Source organism: Anopheles merus, chromosome 3L, assembly GCF_017562075.2.
Source record: "Anopheles merus strain MAF chromosome 3L, AmerM5.1, whole genome shotgun sequence".
NCBI lineage: Eukaryota > Metazoa > Arthropoda > Insecta > Diptera > Culicidae > Anopheles > Anopheles merus.
The window spans coordinates 39323494-39344488 of NC_054085.1; the positions used below are offsets into that span (position 1 = coordinate 39323494).

The 20995-nt window shown below is 48.2% G+C and overlaps 2 protein-coding genes across 2 annotated transcripts; one reads left to right on the forward strand and one right to left on the reverse strand.

The window, feature by feature from the left end:
* The first annotated feature begins 57 nt into the window (after nt 1–57).
* Nucleotides 58–3169, forward strand: LOC121598544. The gene is made up of 2 exons (XM_041925551.1): nt 58–817; nt 895–3169. Exons 1-2 carry the CDS (start codon nt 801–803, stop codon nt 2093–2095), a joined length of 1218 nt encoding a protein of 405 aa, XP_041781485.1. The 5' UTR covers nt 58–800; the 3' UTR covers nt 2096–3169.
* A 9045-nt stretch (nt 3170–12214) lies between these two features.
* LOC121599694 (toll-like receptor Tollo) lies at nt 12215–18023 on the reverse strand. Its single transcript, XM_041927712.1, has one exon. It carries the CDS (start codon nt 17920–17922, stop codon nt 13858–13860), a length of 4065 nt encoding a protein of 1354 aa, XP_041783646.1. The 5' UTR covers nt 17923–18023; the 3' UTR covers nt 12215–13857.
* Nucleotides 18024–20995: the final 2972 nt, after the last annotated feature.

The window sequence follows — 20995 nt, forward strand, 5'->3', positions numbered from 1 at the left end:
ATGATGGTTCACCAACACGCATCATGCGTGTACTTTAACGAGTGGCGGTGGCTCCATATGTGTATGTGTGTTTGGATGTTTGTATGTGCGTTGTGTTTTTAGAAGGGAAGCGGGAGTATAATTTGCCACCCCGGTCCCGCGGTGGCGAGTATTTATGTTCATGCACCGGGTTATTTTTAGCGCACTGCTTTTATTAGGAAGCATATACATGTAAAAATACTCCCGCGATTGTGGCGAGTGGGAGAGAGAGATAGAGAGAGAGAGAGAGTCAGAGAAAGAGCGGCCGTTTCGAGAGGTGGTCAGCTCATTAGACCAAGCACTCAGCATCCACTAGCGAGCTAAATTGTGCATTTTTGAATGCAACAAATCGCACAAAAAGGAGTGTTTCGATAAAGTGTCATTGAAGCTCGGGCACTAACAGTTGCTCGGAAGTTGGTCGTTGAAATTATTGCTTTGGAGTGGAGGAATGGGTTCCATTAGAATTGATGCTTTTTTTAGACAACAAAACGCGATGTTATAATATCTCGATTCTGATGCTTCTGTTTAAAAGCACATTAAGCTAGTCATACGGTATTTCTGCGAACCGTTGAGTAGTAATTCAATTTGAAAATCATTTATGAATTGGCCTCATCCCTTGTTAGCCTCAGTGGTGGGTGATAATGAGTCCCATTGGTTGGTAATTGCATCGGTTAAAATTGTTTATAAAAATGAGAACGTCAGCATTGTGCCGGTCACTTGTGTTAAGCGTGTCGTACGGGAATTATTTCTCTGTGAAACTCTTTGTGTGAGTGAATGGCAGAATGGCAATACCTCATAGGTAAATATAGCCCCGAAAGTGAATATTGTACTGCTGGTTGACTGTGCATGCTGTGCATTTCCTGTTTTTCACCCTAGCATGTTACTGCTGCTTTTCGTGTCGTCCATGTGCGTGATGGTGACATTAGGCGCACCGAATTTTTCCTACATCAAAGGAAATGTGTCCAGCACGATCGTGAATCTTACCGGCGAAGGCAACCCCGAAGACTATTCCTTTCTCACTAACAGCACCGAGGAACTCATTTTCGATAACGCAACGATCGGTGTGCTTGATCTAACGCACCCGCTCGCTAGCATACGGCCCTGGAAAGTGGTGATCACCAACTCGAACGTTACACGCGTACTGTTTCCGGCAGCGATGAGCGCCAGTGTAGTGCACCTGACCCACATGGGCGTTGAGGATGTGGAGTTCGAAAACAACACAAGCTTGCAGGACTTCCGTGCCGACTACACTTCGCTGCAGGTGGTGTCACCGACCGTGTCCAAGCTGCTGACGCTCGACATCCTCTGGATAACGCACTCACAGCTGACCAACTTTAGCTTCGATGTGTTGGAAAACTCACCCGTCTCTTTGCTGTATCTGGTGGGCAACAAGATCGAGCTGGTCACGATCACGCCCGGGCTGGTGTGTTGCCGCAATTTGGAAGAACTATTCCTCTCCGGCAATCAGCTGAAACGGCTCGATTTCGGCACGATGGCACTGATGAGCAAATTGAAGACGATTCTGCTGGAGGGCAACCGATTGGCTGAGGTGCAGCTAAACCTGCCGGATAGGGGGCACCAGCAGATGACGGTCAACGAGGCGGGCGATGTGCAGACGTTTTGCTCGTGGCGTACGTACTACATTGAGCAGGAGCAGAAGAATCAAGACGTGCCCAGGCCCAACTGTACCGACTACTTTGCGACACTGCTATCGGTTCACATGCCCAGGAACGCGTTTGAGCATATCGATTTTGGCGTCTTTCGCCTGATGAATAATCTAAACTCGCTGGATTTAACGAAAAATCGACTGCTGGAGCTGGTCGCAACCGAGGAGAAGGTGCCGATAAGGTTAAGCGAGCTGTTTGCCTCCAACAACAACATATCGGACGTATATCTACGCCCGTTCCCGGCAATGAAAGCGATCTATCTGTATGACAATAACGTAAATACGCTCAATATGAGCAGCCTGCCCGGCGAGCTGGACTACTTGAACCTGGTCAACAACCCGCTCGATTGCAATGAGCTACCGCATATGAACAGCAGCGTAAAAGCCCTGGGACCATACACGGAGTGTTAGTGAAGCTGAGCTGAACGCTGTCCGCCGGCAAAAAGAACTTGTATTTCTGTACAACTGTTTGTGAATGTTGAATGTAAATAGCTGCTCCTTGAGTTGTTTTAACTGTTTGTAGAATAAACATTAGATCTCAGGGTTTGGTAGAAAGTTCGGGTAGTAAAGATTAATATTCGATGTAAAAATTGAAACCTTGCACTGTAAATGTGATCCCCCCTGCCGTAGCCATATCGGTGAAAGGGATAACTTTCCCTAGGAATGTATTTTATCTTGTGTTATTGCAGGATACATAATTTAAAATCTTTGCTGGTTGATGCACACCATAGGTCTGCAATGACTTTAGTAGAGAAATTAAATTACCAATATCATACGTCTACTGCTTTTGAAACATCGCAGCTATTCCCGGCACACGCGCTTCGACGTATATATCCATTGCGAAGATGGTGATGTTACGGGGAGCGATCAGTTTGAACTGCAGCTTGTAATCCCCCGGTGGTATATTTTTCGGTGCGTGACGCTCTTGCAGGTACCACGAAACATTGTACGTACGGTTCTGGAAAACACGAGATACATAAAAAGGAGGCGAACTCCAACAAAAAGCTTTTCGTACAATACTTACGCCCGTGGGGCACGGTACCAGTAGCTCCGGAAGCGTCTCTTCAATCACATCGTACACTAGCTTTTCCACGCTGAACTGTGGAGGGTGTCTGATATATTCACAACCATTGCCTTCTACAGTGATCAAGAATGGTTGATAGGTACTGTATTTGTAGAATAGTAAAATCTTGATCATGACATTGTCGTAGATTTTCGGCACATTTAAGGACAGATTGACCAGTGTGGGTGCGTTCCTTCGTGGGATGCTTTTGCACGCGTAAAGCGTGGACTCTTTGTACGGAGTGTCGATGCAGACGTATTTCTTGATCTTGAGTGAATACGAATTGGCGTTAGTGCAGCACGACGGCAAACAGGCCAGCAGTGATATACATGTGAAGTATAGCGCTACGTAAAATGTTTGTCCGTACATCAGTGCGGATGGTCTCATCGTCAGTTCACCAGAAGAAATAGAGAAGTGTTGCAATGTAACAACCGTTTAGGTATGTTTTCATTACGAACAATTACAATAGAAATGGCTTTATAATTGCGATGCTATCCAGTATTCTCTGAATTAAGGTAAATGTTTGTGTTTAGTAACGTATCGTCATCGCATGCGTTGGGGTATTTATGGTTACTAAACGCGTTGTAATTATTGACCGCCTTCTGCAGCAACCTGGGAAGGTGTTTGGGGCTTGATCGGAACTGCTGTTGGCCGGTTTCGGATTATCTGTGGCCAATTGTACGCACAAGCCGGAAAAGATCGACGATCGATCGTTCGATTGGTTGCTGCAGGTGTTGCTGCAGGCAGCTGTCCGATCTGAATTCTACGCATCGCGATCAGCTATTGCCTAACTTTTGGGGTGAAAATTGGTTTCTCTGGATCGTCCGGAACATGCATCTACGATTGTTATTAAGCATGGTAAATCATCCATTTGATTGCAGCTTGTCAAGGAGCAGCCACTTGGTCTCTGACCGTTAACCTCTTGGTATGGTATGAAACAGGCATTGAGTTTGTTAGAAAAAGCTATAACTGTGTGTGTGCTACGCTTCGAACCCCATGGAGGGTACCAAATTTATGAACTTGTTTTGCAAAACAAAATGGTAAGGTGGGATCCGTTCGACAAACCTCACCCGTTCCTCTCCGGATGTTGCGATGCTTTATAGCCAGTTTGGATATCAATTGGAACGAGGAAACAAAAAAAACAAAAACAGTTCAACGATCAGGGCGGGAAACGAACAAAAAAGTACAACAGTCACAATTTGCATTTCTCTTTTATTGCAAACGAATATTGTAATCTGTTACCGCAAGCAAATTCCTGACCTCGTTACCATAAATCCAATCATGGGAAGAAAAACGGAACAATGTTTTGCTGGACAGGCAACAGCAAGTAACGACTTAAAGCAAACCAGATGACCCGGCCGAGGAAGTTAGGCGAGCGGTTTGACGACGAATTATTTAAATTTCTGCCGAATTATTTCTGTCGGCCATCGGTTAAGTTGCCACCGCCGCCACCGCCGCCGCTGTCGGTCGTCTCTCCCTATCCCCACTGCACTGGTGGTGCGTGTTGCAAATGGCGTCGCTGGTGCCAATCGGGTGCGCTGGTGGAAACAAAAGTGCATGTAACGCATTAATGCGCTACCGCTACCGAGACCGCTGCCGTGGCTGCTGACTGCTCTCTCGCTGCCCAGAAACCAATCATCATGCGAGGTGGAATAAAATTATCGAAATTTCGGTTGTGCGTATGCAGAAAATAATCAATTCGTACGGCGAATCGAGGCCATCCCAACTGCTGGGCTGGGCTGTGGGCTTGGTGACAGCGAAACGCTACAAATATTTCAAATCAACGGGAAATCGAACCATAAGTAAAAAGCGCACCGGGACAAGAAAAGCGCGCTACATGATGTAAATGCTGGCCAGCATTCCGGCAGTCGTTTGTTTAGCGATTCAGGCGAGAGAGGGATGTATAAATATTATTCAAAATAAATACCAGCAAGTAAGGAATTTGTATTATTCAAATGTCTTCCAACAATTCGTAAATGTTGGAAACTTGTTTCATTCGTTTGTTGTTGGTGCTTTTTTTTTCTTCTCTCGCCCCGTAATTCGATTCCATTGTCATGAATCGTTCCTCTCATAACACCTCGCGTTTATCGCGATGGTGTCCGAGGGGCAATATAAATGATTGGTTTGGCAAGAATCTTCCTGGAAACGACCGTTTGTGTGAAGATGTGAGTGCTGGGAATGGCTGCGAGAACGCAAGGAACAGATCGCTTCAGTACTAATGGTGTCCGTTGCAGCGTCAGAACCGCCAAATACAGCTTAATACCGTAGTGTGCCGTGGGTTGAAGTAACGATAGAAACAAGGCTTCATTAGGCAAAGGTAACTAGCCAACAGTCGGTAATAAATAAAGCCACCAGACACACTCGCAGACAGAGCGCTTCTGTCTTAGCGTCTCTTGCCCATTGAAACGGGGGGGGGGGGGGGGGGGGACACAACACAAACGACGAAACGTTCGTGTCTGCCGTTAGACCAATCCCATAAAGCAGCGCCGCTGCTTAACACACTTAGACAAGGCCCCGGATCCAGTAAAATTAAACAGCCACGGAAAACAATATTGTTATTATCCCCTTTTTCCCCCAAGCGCTTTGACCGCTGGTCATGGGGTGCAAAAGTCGCGCAATTCAATTGATGAAGCACGCGGCAAAAGCGTATACAACTCGAAGCGCAGGCAAAATATAAGTAATGCGAACGGAAACCACCCCACCACCGCGAAAGCTCTCCACGCCGCCCGCCACCATTGTGTCCTCCGTTGCGAACTGCGACAACTTACGGTGTAGTTGTTGCAGGCGACACTGTAAGATGTCTTCACTCGCAGATAAAATCGCTCGTTGTCGTTGTCGCCTGACAAAGGGCAAACGACGAATTCTGGTGGGCATTTGGAGCGGCATCACGTGGACAGAAAGGGAGGAACGCGAGGAAGGTGAGCAGTGTGGGGCAGGCTTTGATCGAAACGACAGCCAAGCAACAAAAAACGAGCAACTCCTGACTTTTGTGGTGCCGTTACCGCACCCCCTCCCCCCCCCCTTCCCCTCCGCTGAAGCCTACCGACATGCACACTTTCGTTTCGCCAGTGGGTGGACAGTAGAAGCCAGTGAGGGGACAATGTTATTTGTTCCGACAGCACCGTGGTACACCGATCCGGCAGCAGCAGCAGCAGCAGCAGCAGCAGCAGCAGCAGCAGCAGCGAGAGTGCAGGCGGGGTGAGTAATGCAAAGGAAACAACCAGCTACAAATCAAAGTCCCAAACAATAAATACAACACACAGGCAAACACAGTTCATGTCCGTACTAGCTCCCAGCGCGATAAGAAGAAGCTATCGATCCCTAAGCCGCGGAGTCGTTGTAATCTCGTTGGTATGATCAGGGATTTGCATCAGGCATCAGCATACTGCTGCCTGCTGCTTCACCCCGCACGTACGTTCGCACGGCAAGCGCGAGAAGGTTCGTCGTTTGTACGCGCGGGGGTCGCCGTCGTCGTCGTCGTCGTCGCCGTGGTCGTTGTGTGTGCTTTGTGTTGGGTGTTGCAGCTTCCACCAGCTTCGGTGTTTATGTCTCGTAGACGGGCGTCATCGTATATTTGAATGGTTTTGAGGGTTCCGTCGTAGCGTAATTCATACAACGGAAATACAAAAAAACACGCGAGAAAACGATCTTGCTTGCGAATTAATGTTTCATGTAGTCCGGATAGCGGCTCGGCTGCAGAGGCGTGATTCAGTGATGCAGTCGGGCTGAGGGCTGTATCCAAACCCAAACCCTGCATCCCTTTTTTCTCGAAGGGAGGGAGTGTGACCTGTGGGGAGGGTCGTTGATGGAAGGCGGCCGCCCAAACAATATATGGGCCTTAATTGCTAACTAATAAGGTGGAAGCTTTTCCGAACGGGCACACTTACCTGGTTAGATAAATTTGGCTGTCATTGCGTGAAATTCTAGCCCCGGCTCTTGACGAGCCGAAACGACCTAACCATCAACCCATCAACCTACCAAGCAACCAACGCGACCGACCGATCGTCTCGACGGTGAACCGTTTGCATGTTACTGAAGATGATTATAAATATTTATATTTTACATCGCGCTTCGAATGATGAAACCATCGCGCAGACGGTAAAGAAACGATCAACTATCTTTCATCAAATCCTGCCTGCTGATGACAAGGAAACCGGTTCCGCTTTTCCTTCGTTCCCGTCTGCCGTTGCTGCTTGCTCGGTGTACGTACTCCCGGTGTATGTGTGTGTGTATGTGTGTTTCAAGCCCGTGAAATCGATCCGCAGCGATCGCGACGACGACTGTGAGCCGCGCGCGCTCCCTATCGTGATCCCGCTTCCTCTTACATCTTGGGCATCATTTTAAATTGGTCCATAGCGCTGCGGTCCCATGCCCAGGCGCTTATAAATCGTTTCCAGCTTCACCTGCAACATAGTGTTCGTGGCCCTGTTGCGAATGGCCACTACGGCAGCAGCAGCCACAAAAAAGAATGGAAAAACAAAACCGAATCTCTCGTGACTTGCACGATAGCAGAAGAGACCCTCGCTCGCGCTCGATAAATGACGGCATGTAAGGCTATCATTTTCAAATTAACAGAGCAGAAGATTTATTATGCGCGTAGTTTGGGAGAGTTTGTGGAATTTTATTTATTTATCTATGGCTGTTCACGGGCCCACACAACTATTAACTGTGCCACGGCTTTGCCCTCGCCTGGCACCGTGCGGCACGCAGTAAGCAAGGTCCTGCCAATGATCCGCTTGATGCCTTCCTACTGCTTCCAACTTTGTTGCAATTTATTTTATTTTTTTTGCTGCTTATGCAATTATTCTTACCCTCGTTTACTCTTTGGCAGGAAAGTTCAACAGTTACAGTGGTTCGGTTGAAGGGTGCAGTAATTTTCACTTCTCATCGGGCGTACCACGCCGCTCCATCCCGAACGGGGGTGGGGGGGTTGAAAAAATCAATTAAACGATAAAGATGCTAGACTGGTGAGCATTCAATCAGCTAATCAATTACGAGTGGGAGGGTCCGAAGGGGCTGTGGGGAGAGTCTGAAAAGGGCATGACAGGTTAACAGAAAAGAAGAAGAAAAAAACCGAACGAGAAACCTCGATCGAGAAGGCACCGCGAAACGATCGGTCGATCGGTGATTGAACAGCGTTTTGTCGCCTAAAACCCGGCCTAAAATATGCCGTCAACTTCTGAACGGTAAGGAATGAACGCTCGGCTACGGCTTGAAGCATTCAGCCCCCGGTAAGGAATCTCGGGGGTAGCGCGCTAGTCATCGGTATGTGAGGACTGACTGAATTGGGTTAATATAGAAAACAATTTAGCAGACAGCGCAACAGTGAAGGAAGGGATGGGTATAATGAAGTAGCAGTCCAAAGAAAGGGAGCCCTCTCTCTCTCTCTCTCACGCTCCGGGTGATAAGCAAAAGCAACAGGAAAGGGAGCGCGGAGGAATTAGAGAAGCAAAAGGAAGCATCCGCGAACATCGAATAGTCGAAAAAGCGCTCGGGCTTCCAGGCTAACGATGGAAAATAATTTATTATCGACAAATGATTTGTTCATTTTTATCTGCTTTCGAAACCGGACCATGCCATGCCATGCCCGTCCGCGCCCAGTTATCATCCTGTATGGTGGGGATGAGAGGGAGGAGGTGTTCGCCCATGCTCTTCTATGCATATTTGGGCATCGTGCGCTTGTTCGAATTTATTCCTATCTAGATTGATTTAAGCATAATTCTTGTAAATAAAATGAATAAGAAGATCGACTCAATGAACATTGTTGATCGAACGAACGATGTGTAGATCGATGAGTCGTTCGATTTTTTTTTTCTTTTTTGGTTGGGATGTTGTGTGGGGTGAACTAGTAATGTGTGGTGAATTTGATAAAAAAAAACCCAGACAGTGGAGGAAGGAATGTATACACCGCCGAGCGTTGCGTTGTGCCAAACAAGCGTGCGGAGGGAAAATCAATTAAAATCCAATGACGATCAAGTTCTGTGTGTTGTTCGTGTTCACGGGCTCAAACACGGGAGCGGTGTGGATGGGTTTTGGGAGGATTAGGAAAGAGCGCGATGGAAATCAGAACCACACCGGATTACAGTTACCTAATTTGTTGTGTGTTGTTGTAAGCGGGTTAGACTTCGTAATGTCTTTTTCTTTCAATTTCTCCTCTTTTGTTGGGCACACACACACACTGACACAAACACTGTGGGAAGTGATATCGCTATAATCTTTAATTTAGTGTTGCAAGCTTATTATATTCGGCTGACGGTTGGCCATAGCTTTATTCTAGCAGAGAGAAATGGAAGACCTAATGTCGCTTTGGCCTTGAGATAGAGAGTGTGATCAATTGTAGTATAACAAAAGCTACCTTCTCAAAACTGTCAACAGTTTTGACCAACGTGAAACAAAAGAAACAACAAGTAAAATTGCAAAAGTCTCCACTCTCCAGGTGCAACAAACCGACTGACTACGCTGTGCAAAGAAAGGAGCAAAGTTGAAATTAATTTAACAAACATCAATTTAACATACCCGCACGGGATGAGTGCGCTTGAAAGGTGCGAACACTTCCGTTAACACTGGCGCATGTTTATGTGGGTTCTGAAGGCAGCGAAGGAATGGCGCTAAAGAAATTTTCAACTATGCGTGTAAGATATCCCTAGTGTGTGGAGCGCGAACAAAGGAAAGCATAACACTATTAACAGTGAATTAATTATCATGAAATGAGCGCTACCTGAATCGAACCGAACGGAAGGAACGAATGAGGGGGAGATTCGGACCTAGACCCGGATGGAAGATTATAAAAAAAAGACGCAAGGAAATGTTTTATATTTAAAAGAGCGCTCGGAAATTGGTCTGTGGCAGGTGGAATGGAATGAAGAACGTGTGTCAATTCCAAAGCAATAGTATGAAGATTGGAGGGAGAACTAGAGTGAGAGAGAGAGAGACAAGGAACACATCCAAACATCAAAGCATTTACCGAATCGGAACCACCGGCCAGCCCGCCGACCGGAAGTACGAGGTCACTCCAAAAAGGGCTAAAGTGTTTGAAGTGACTGACCGTGATGGGCGGGGGAGTGAGGTGGCAGGTAGGCTACAATACGCGAACGCTAACATTTTCATAACAGTGATGAAATAAATCAAATGAATTCCGCGTGCCATTCCCGCATGCCATTTCCGCCGAAGAGCTAAAATTATCATTCCGTCCCAGATGATGGAATTAGATGCTGACCGGAGAGCCGGAGTAACGTGTGCCGCCGGCCAGCCAGCCGGGGTTGGGGCTATGTGTAGTTTGTGAACCAAATTAAAATAATATAACAATAAAAACGGTACCATCTAAGATCTTTCACCCCTTTTTATGCCGCCTTGCTAATGTAGCAATTTATGTCTTGGCGGGGAAGGTGCCACGAATTGGAATAACTAACAGAGAAAAAAAAAGAGCGTGCGGGCAAAAACACACGAAAACGATGGGGATTAGGGGAGGGGAGGAAGAGGGGGTGGGGGCAGCTGAAAACGGCCAGCTGAAATACAGACTCCCGGGATGACTCCCTGGGAATAACGAGCCGAGCGGGTGAGCCACGCATCGTTAGACTCGCATAAAAGGTGAAACCTACGTATTTTTCACGGTTTGAAACAATTTATTTGCTTTTTAGAATGGCCGCAGCCGGGGTGAATTGGTGAAATGGAACAGCCTTCCCGCCGGCTGACGAGTAAGATCCACACCTTGTTGAGAGTGAGATTGAGCTTAGGGATCGATCACAACAACAACCAGTCGCCGCAGCGGCCGGCCTCGAAATGAAGTCGAAATTTATGTGGACAGTACTATTTAATTAGAATAAATTATGAGTGTGCCTTGGACCCGGTCGGTCCCGGTGTTGCGCGCTCTGGGTTCGGGTTGGAACTCTACGGCTACCCGCGAGCGAGCGAGTGTGTGTGCGAGCTGTTTGGTTTGTACACATTTAAATTAGATAGGATGTGGGTGTAGCCTATACGGGATACGAGGACGGATATAATGGATTGATCGAGCCATTTATGAAATTGCAAAAATGCTGCATCTTTTGAAGAAGATGTTCGAAGAAGTAGTAAAAATTTATGACGCGAAATCAATACAACTGTTTCAACTAGCAAGAAGCAGAACAGAAAAAAAGGAAATGGAATAGCTAGAAGCGAACGTCAAACGGCTTTATGAAAGAAAGCACACACTTTAGGCACATGATGAGTAAGTAACAATACCTTCCGATTGAGGGTTCTATTTTGACTGAGATTCTGCCGCCTGCCTGCATGGCTGCCCCGTATGGGGCCGTAGGGTTATCATTAGAGCAATATGATTTGTAATGCGGTCGGCGAGGGAAGGAGGGGGCTAGATTCATTAGTTCTACCGTTGGAAGTGGCACATCCGGAAGAGGTTGCGCCGGTACGGCCGTTCTTCTGCCGCTTGTGTTTGGCCCACTCATCCGTTTGGCTATTATGCTTCTACCCTTTAATTCGATTTAATCACTGCTATAGTTCTTCTGCCAACGCAGCCAGCGGTGTAGCGCGTTGGAGCACCCGGGAGCACCGGAGCTTTCAAGCCGCAGCAGCAGCAGCGGTGAAAAGGCAATCTAACAAAATTACACAATGGTGGCAGCAGCAACAGCAGCAGCAGCAGCAGCAGCAGCACGATAAATGAAGCAAAAGTGAAGGAGGATTCGGTTCGTTTGAATCTATGATTTCCGATACAAATCTGAATCAAATTGCTAAGCGCTCGCGTCAGTGGATCAGATAACGATGACGGGAAGACGCTTTTGTTGATGCCTCTCTTTTCTTTTTTTGTATTTCCGTCCATCTCCAGTTTCAATTGTATGTTTGAGATACTTTGTTAGAAGCGTACGAAAACAGGGGGCGAAGAAAACGCTACGAGCGAAGGGAGGCTAAAAGCTTCAACGTGTTTGCTTTCACCGGGAGTGGGTTTGGGCCCCCGGGAGTGGCGCGTTTGAATCTCCTTGTGGTACTGTGCGCTGTGTATGGATGCGTTTGCACACGCCCGTACATGCACAAATGAAATCTACCACGAACTGTGTATGAAGCTGTCCGAGACTGGCTTGACGCAAAATTAAATTAATTGCGTTTTAAGACATGCATAGAGGCAGAAAACATGCTTCAAATCATGAACAAAGTGAGCAGGAAAGTTCAGCTCGTTCAAGCAGTGAGGCGGAATCATACACCGCACAAACAGCGAAGGTAAAGTAATGGGTTTCAATTAGTATGGTGGTGGTATTGTGAGCATAACGCTTTGTAAAAAATGCTCTCGTAAAGCTCAATGAGAGCGCAGTGGGGCTCGTTGCTTGGCGCATCGTTGAAGTCTCTCGCTGTATGGGTTTCTTTCGCGTTCGCGTAAGAAGCAGCAAAATCATAACATACTCACCTGATATCGATTGTCCCAGACTACCTACCATATTTCAGATGTACGAAAAAAAAAAGAAAAACTGAGCCATCGATTAATGTTTGCTTTTGGAAACAGGATTTTCCTGCTGCCTGATTTATTACAATTGAATAGACTACATTTCGCTAACAAATACTTCAGTTAAGGCAGTTTGAGTTATTTTCTAAAAAAATAAAAAAGTAGGATACCTTTTAGCTCCGATTTCATTTAGTTTCTTCTACTCAGTTCTGTGCGAAACGGTTCGCCAAACAATAAGTTATCAACAACGTAAGGATACACGGGTGGATTAGCCGTTGAAATCCGTTCTTCTTTTAAACTCCATTATTCGAAAGAATAAAATCTGCCTCCTGCTATTGCTGTTATTGTATAGATTAAAAATATCTGTGCTACCACGTTGCTCTTTATGTTTTAACAATTGATATCTATTGCTGACAAAACCCAACAACCTTGCGTTAGCGCTTTGAAATTTAGTACGAACTGGATCAGTTTATTACTAACTATAGTAACCGATTTTATTGCATCTATGTTTACCTATTACGATAGCAAGTTGAGTGCGTTGTATTAAATGCTTCATTCTTCGTACTGGTGCTACCTGTACTGTTTCGTTTAAGTGATGAAGAAACCTTAGATTGCGTTTATTTCTAGCGAGAATTCATTCAGAGGATAGTTGTCAGACTTCAAAAGCCAAGGGGAAGTAGTAGAAATGGTGTAAATTAATAGTGATAGATTCAGTTAATCAAATTAATTCCCTCCCATATGCAAGATCTCATCATCAGTCTCTTTACCTGTATACGTTAGTAGTAGGAATGATTGGTGCTGGCAGCATCTATTCTACAAACAAAAAACCCTATAGTTTTCCCCTTTCTAGCGCTCAGAGTATTCATTCGAGATTTCTAATCAATGCACAATCGTCCGATAGGTATGATTGAATCATCAATTCAATGTGCATTTTGTTTCTAATGTGCTTTTGACTAGATGGAGCATACATAACACCTATGAGCAAATAACAGCCTTCGCCTTTTTGCGCCACTTTCCTAATCGTTCCTCTGTCCTAAGGTTTTTTATTGTACGCATCTTTTATCACCCTTCTCAGCTGTTTGTTCTAACGTTCTTCGAAATGAAAATGTGTTTCATCGTGCTGTTTGCTTTCCTTCTATTGTCCGTAAAAAGGTGTGCCACATTTAATCATGGCACAGGTACGGTCGTTTTGATTTGTAAATTATCTCCGCAAATACTGGAATGGCATGCTGTGCGGTTTGATTGCGTGTTGCAAACGGTGTTGGAAAGAGTTATCTCCAGTGTGGCCATTATTTTATTGCTCACTTTAAAGGTAGGCGCGACAGGTTTCGCACGCTCAGCTGGGATATTTCTAATTTCAAATTCAAATGCGAACTGAATGAGCGTGAAAGTAGAACGCCCGCCAACCCTGACTATTTTCTATAATCTCTGCCACAGCTGCGCCGGCGATCGGTGTGTTTACAAATAACTTATACGTGTTAATATCACAATTTCATTTGCGTGTGCACAACTCAAAATTTCCACGTCCGCGCAACAACGTCTAAGACGAATATGAATATCATACGTTATATTTACATTTATCGACACGTTTCGTTGTGTTGTACAGAACGGTGGTTCGCTTATGTACAAAAACAAGGGATTTTTTCGTTACTCAACCACAAACGCATTACCCACACTAATGGACTTTTAAATGTGAATGCCAACTGTTCGGGGGGATGTGTTCAGCGGAGCAGAAGGCCTTAATTGCGCTTGTGTGGACGGTGGTTGATGCTGCTGCTGTTGCTGCTGCTGCTGTTGTTGTTGTTGTTGTTGTTGTTGCTGTTGCTGCTGCTGTTGTTGCTGCTGCTGCTGTTGGCTGCTGTGCAGTTGTTGCGGTTGCATTTCCGACGCAAGACCCGGCAGTGGCAGCGGTTGCTGCGTCGCATGGTAGTCCGTGGATCGTCCCTGTGGTCCCCGAGGATCCTGATGCTGGGCGGTAAGCTGATTGTTGGTTCGATTGCTCGGTGCCACACGGGTAAGCTGATAGCTGTTGCGCACGTTCGAGTGTGTGAGCGAGATGTTCGGCTGGTGCTGCCGGCGCTGATTGTTGGGCACGTCGGGCAGCGCGAACCGGAGCTTCTCCCAGAACAGTTTGTCACCCCACTGGAGGTACGTGTTGGTCTTCAGGTACAGCCGAATGTCGGGATCGAGATCCTTCTGCGGCACCTCGCCGAGCAGTATGACGATCAGGCGGCGGCGCCGGTCGCGCAGTACCTGATGGTGGGCCGATTTGAACTCGAACCGGCACCATTCGGATTTGATAAAGTTCTCGGAAAGCACCATGATGGTACGGCGCGACGATTCCACCGCCTGCAGGATGTTATCGGCGATGTACGCACCGACGGGAAAGTCCCGATAGTGGAGACACAATTTATAGGACGGGTCCTCGTTCTCGAGCATCGGCGCGAGCTCCTCCGCGACGAACGCTTCGTCCTTCGAGCTGTACGAAATGAACGCATCGAACAGCTTGTCGCGCTCGTTTTTGTCGATATCGGCGTTGCGGTAGAACAGGCGCACACCGAACTTGGAGTGAAACCAGACCCGCATTTCCTGCCGGAACACGAACAGCACCAGCGTCAGAATGATCACCAAAGAAAACCCGAAAAGACCGGTTACCAGTAACGGAATGTAGCCCTCGATCGGTTGCGGCGAGAGGATGGTTTTTCGCGAGGTCAAATTTCCGTTGATCACGTTCTCCAGCGGGATGGCACCGGTGCAGAGCGTGGAGCTGTTATCGTAATACACCAGGAAATCACCGGTGCCGGTACCATCGGGTACCGGCGGCTCTTCGGCCGGACTGGCCTGGCTCGCATCGGCCGGCTGTGTTGCTGGGGCGACGGTGGCATTGCTGGAAACGTACGATGCGCATCTTATCTTGTGCCGATCGCGCACAAAATCGTACGTCTTCAGATACTCCTGGAAGCGCGTAACGTAATCGCACTCGCAGGACCAGGCATTGAACGCGAGCCTGATATCGTTCAGCTGCTTCGGCAAAAGCCAAACGTTAAACTCCACCAGGCGATTGTGATCGAGGCGCAGGATCTTCAGACCGTGCAAATGATCGAACGTGTGATTGGCGATCGACGCTATGCGATTGTACTGCAGGAACAGCTCCTTGAGGCTGTCGAGCCCCTCGAACTCGAACCCGTTGAGTGCGGTGAGCAGATTGTGATCGAGCTGCAAAATTTCGAGCTCTTTCAGGCCGTAAAACGTCCGATTGCTCACCGTCTCGACGTTGGAGCCGTTGAGAAAGAGAATCTTGAGCCGCTTGCGGCCCAGAAAGGCATGGCTGCCGAGCGACCGGAAATTGTTCCCATCAAGATAGATCTGCGTCGAATCCATCGGGATCTGATCGGGCAGCCGATCGTCGTAGCCGGCCCGCGAGCAGTCGACCACGTTGGAGCTCCAGCTCTGGTCGTGGTAGCAGGTGCACTGCTTCGGACACTCCATCTTGCAGTCGCAGGCGTAAAAGTCACAGCAGTGACAGAGCGCGAAGCAGTGCGTGTCGTACTTGCAGAGGAACTGATTTGGCAGCGCCTCGACGAGCGGGACGTACGTGCGGCCGCGGTTGTACAGCAGCTTGCAGTAGATGCTATCGAGATCCATCAGCCGGGGCTGGGTCCGCGAATCGATGTTGCTTTTCTGCAGCCAGTTCAGATTGCAATCGCACTGGTACGGGTTGCCGCCGATGTAGAACTCGGGCAGCGGCCGGTCATCCGGCACGGCCGATATGCGCAGCGCGTTCGGGTCGAGCGTGGTGATCTTGTTGCCGAACAGGTCGACCCGGGTCAGGTTGGGCTTCTTGAAGAAGGTGTACGATTGCACCTTCGAGATAAGGTTGTCGTTGAGGTACAGCAGCTCCACGCTGTTCGGTATCGCGCTTCCGGTGATCTCGGTGAGCTGATTCGAGCTGGCGTCAATCGTGCTGAGCGCTAGCTGTGACTCAATCTCGAAGTAGTTCCCCAGCTCGGTGATTTTGTTCGCGTGAATGTCCAACCACTGCAGCCCGGTGGGGATGAGCGCGTAATCGAACACCTCCAGATGGTTGTCGCTGATGTTGAGCCACAGCAGATTGGGCAGCTTGGTGAACAGGCCGGCAATGTCCGTGAGATAGTTGCCGTCGAGCCGGATCGCTTGCAGCTTGGTGTTGTTGTCAAAGGACGCCTGCTCGACCGTTTTCAGCCGGTTTTGGGACAGATTTAGGATGTGCAGTGATTTCATCGCCTCGAACGTGCCGCGCCGGATGATTTCGATGTTGTTTTCGGTCAGCCGCAGCCCGTACAGGTGAGCCATGTGCCGGAAGCTCGCATTATCGATGTTGGAGATGTGGTTTTCCCCCAGATCGAGCGTGCGAAGCAGCGGCACGTCGTACAGTGCGTCCGGTACCTGCAGCAGCTTGTTGCCGTTCAAGTGCAGCTCTTGCAGGGCGGAGTGATTGCGCAACGCCTGCCGATCGATGCGTGAAATGCGATTGTAGTCGAGTGAAAGCAGCGCCAAACTGTTGAGCCCGCTGAAGGTAAAGTGATCGACCGTGGACAGACGATTGTTGGACAGGATGACGGTGTGTAACGCACCCAGCCCCAGGAAGGTGTTTTCGCCAATGCTTTCGATGAAGTTTTCCTGCAAGCGCAGCACCTGCACGCTGGTCAGATCGCGGAAGATGGTGGGCTCGAGCTTCGTTATTTTGTTGTTTGAAAGATCGAGTAGGATGAGCTTGGACAACCCGCGGAAGGTGGCGGGATTGATCCACTCGGACGTGAGCTCGTTGTTGGACAGGTCGAGCACGAGCAGTTGCTTGAGGTCACTGAAAATGCCGGGAGCCAGCACGTTCAGGCTATTGTTCTGCAGGTAAATCTCTTTAATGTGCTTCGCCTCGGAGAACAGCTCCGGAGGCAGGTTGGTGAGCCGGTTGAGCGAGAGCTCCAGCCGGGACAGCGACACCAGCCCCTCGAACGCCCTGTCAGCGATGTAGTTGAGCCCGTTGCTCTGTAGCCGCAGATCGGTGAGCTTGCCGAGGCCGGAAAATATGGCAGGCGGCAGATTGTCGATCGTGTTGTGCGACAAATCGAGCGTAACGATCGAGCTGCCACACTTTTTCGACAGCCGCGTGCTTAACGAGGCGCTAAAGTGGAACACGGACAGGTCACGCAGGCGGTTCTGCGTGAGGTTAAGATAGCTGAGCCGCGCCAGCGGACAGATGAACCCGTCCGGCACGCTCCACATATTGTTCTGGCTCAGGTCGAGCCGTTGCAGCTTGGACAGCTCGCTGGTGAACACCTGCGGTGCAATGTCCAGGCTGATCGAGGACCAGTCGGTGTTGTGCGTGCGCAGCGTCAGGTTGACGAGCTGCTTCAGCCCCTGGAAGGAGCCCTCGCTGAGGTTCGCAATTTTGCAGTACTCGATCGACAGCGCGTGCAGCTTGGTGAGCTGCTTGAAGCTGCCCGGGCTGAGGCTGCTCTGGAAAAACAGCCCATCGTTGCACTGTAACCGCAGCCGGACGGTGTTTTCCGGATGCAGCACGCTAAAGTTCGTGTTTTCCAGCTCACTGTTGATAGTCCTTAGCCGGCACAGCAGCGTCAAATCGTCCTCGGTGTAGCCATCCCAGCGGCACTCGTCGGGCGCCTGGCTGACGAGCGATTTGCTGAGCGAAGCGCCAAACACACCGAATATGGTGCCAAACAGCACCGTCAACAGTGCCGGCGAGGGACGCATCTTGACGCGCTGCCTTTGCTGGCGTATGTTCACACCACAAACACAATAGCACGGACACGCGCGGAACCACCGCGCGTCTCACGCCACCGCTCGGCCAGTCAAGATAGCGCAAGCAATAAAATCGAGTGATGATCGATCGCCACCACCCTTCAGGCAGACACACACACACACACACACGCACACGCACTAAACACACGCACTACGCACGATAAGATGGCGATAAGCTCTTGATACTCATGTTTTTAATTAAAACACTGCTGTTAATCCGCTCTGCTGCGATACGGTTTGCGTTTTCACACCACATTCGAAGGGATTAACATATTTCCATGCCGTGCGCACTAAACGGTTGTTCACGAAACTGAAGCTCACGGATGACGGTAGGCTTTAGAGCATTGCGCATTGATGCTTGGAAACACTTTTTGCTCAACTTTACCGCGACGATAGACGAAGTTTTCTCTCTGCATTAAAAATGCACGCATTTTATACAATACTTTCTCTCACATGGTTTGCACCAGCTTGTCATATTATCAAGACACACGGATCAAAATAGCACAGCACAACTTGACACTAATTGCATCAGATATCACAAAGCTTTCTTGTTGTCTAGCGCAGAGGAAAAGATTTAAGCGTGAAAGGTAAACCGTAAGGTTTATGCATTTACCGACGGCATTTTGCACTCGCTCACAATCACCATAACAGCAGACGCACGACGAACAAAGACACTTCTATGCACGATCACTGACACCCGTTATTTCACTGTCATTTTAGTTTTCGATGTATCTTTTGAAATTCAACCACTAGTTGTTAAAAATTATCATATTTTCACTTGCGATCACATTTGCACTTGTTCCGACGGTAATTTTCATCCGAATGCACACACGTCGCGAAAGAGCGTAAAAACTTTACAATATTCACAGGCACGATCGGTCGCCTTCGCTATTACGATAACACCGGAAGAATACACTTTATCACAATGAAGACGCCTCTAATGCGCGTATGATAAGTGTTGCGTGACTTCAAATTTAGCCACGTTAAGCGTTTTTTCGTTCCGTAACACCGTGCACCCGGACGGATGTGTATTCTCCGTTTGCGTTCCACTCTGAGACTGAGCCAGCCCAGTCAGTTCTGAGAAATTCCACGTACCCCGAGCTGTCTTGCATCCACAAAAATGGGTCTCTCCGGCGAGAGGATCGATCTTGCCGCTCGCCGTGAGAGCGCTGCTCACCTGAGCGCTTTGGCCAGGACCGATCGCACCACTACAGACGCGCGCGCGCAAAGGGGATGCAATCATGGCTGCCGTTTATTCGGTAGGAACGTGATCAAGAGTTTGATGTGCGTCGAGCAGGGCTCTTTCTAAATTGGAATTTATGTGTCGAGTTTTTTGCCCTCGCGCCTCGGCGGAGCGTTGTTCGCGATCGTGTGAAGAGAGTCTGTGTCGACGCGGTGCGCGCAGACTCTCGCAGCCTCGGTCGCACTGTTTCAGAAACCAACAAATGCAGCACACCCCACAGCAGCCCCACGGCAGCCAGCACCCGGGATGAGCCCCAAGGTGATAGAAAAGTGTGCTCTTGTTTACCTCATGCTGCTCATTGTTGTGCGATCTTTTACACGTACCGTTGTGTCGTTTTGGTGGCAAAGGTCCGGCGAGTGTGAGGCCTTTCGGGTCACTCACAATCGATCGCGTGAATCAGACTCGGCTAATTTGGCGAGGAGAAATTTTAATCGATTTTCCGCCAACGGATGGCCAACGCCAGTGCGCACAAGAGAAACAGAAGTTGTGCCAGCTGTGTGGGGTGTAATGATTTTCGGATGTACCAAAATGCGAACATTTGACGGTTGGCCGTCAGTCATAAATGCTTACGTAAAGGGTGGCATGTGCATGCTTTTGCATAGAATGAATAATAGGAAATAATGGTTAAAGTCTCAGAAACAAAACATAGCTGCGCGAATTCGATTCCAGCGGGCTGCGCGACAAGTGCACAATCGCTCATAAAAAGACATCAACTCTTCGGCAAGCGACGAACCTGTCCGGGCGGATGTGTTGCTTGTTTTGTCACGCGCTGACTTTGTATTCGTGTATTTAATGCTTTTTATGACTTTTTCATGAAAAACGGTTTGCGTTTGTCGTAAAATCGGTCATGTGTGTTTATTGAAATTAAATAATGTTAAAAGTAAATACACTTAAATTTAATTATTGAATATTCTCTATAAGCTAACCGAATGATTGCAGCCTGTTTTCAACATGTTGTAATAAAAAGTTTCTCATCAGCTTTGCAAGTTTAATATGAAATGCAAAACAAAAAACAAAATCAAAATGAAACATTTTTCATACAAATTTTCACAGTCGAGTATGAAAAGCACCTAGGCGAAGGTTAAAATGGCAAATGCAATTGCACTTTCAGCTCTCCCGAAACCCTTCATAATCCGGCCAGCCTAAGCCTGTAGCTAAGAGAGGCGATCGTTCGGGCTTGTTACTGCATACCAGTTAAGTCAAGCGACTAGTTTGATCTCTTTCTTTTGCTCGCAGAAAATTGCAGCTATCGTTCGCGCCTGTGTATAGGTTAGGGAACCGAGCGATCTTGCCAGTAAAGGTAAATTTACTTTTTCTTGAAAACATGATCCACTCACACAGGCAAGCGATGTAAGCAGCCGTAAGGGCAGCATACGCTGAACATATGTTGTGCGTTTTAATATTTATGCATACACAGAGGCTTTTTTCATTCTCTCTGCCGTGTTCCACACGCGGGTCCGTAAGGAGGAGAAGAAAGATAGAAAGAAAAAAAAAACTCTCGATGAATTCCTGTTCACGGAGTTACGTTCAGGTTGCTGCTTTTGTGTTGCTTCACCAGCAAGAAACCGGATCAATTATCTCCTTTCGATGTTCGTCGGACCGTGTTGGTCCGTCGGAATTGCCGTCGTCAGCGGTGGCGGCGAACGAACGGTGGTTATGGTGTAGATGGTGGTGGTGGTGCGTGGTTCGAGCGTGGTTTCCGGAGCAGCAGTGGCAGCAGCAGCAGGAGCAGCAGTGGCAGCAGCGTAGGCTCGTTGTTTGCGCGATGGTTTCATATTCGTA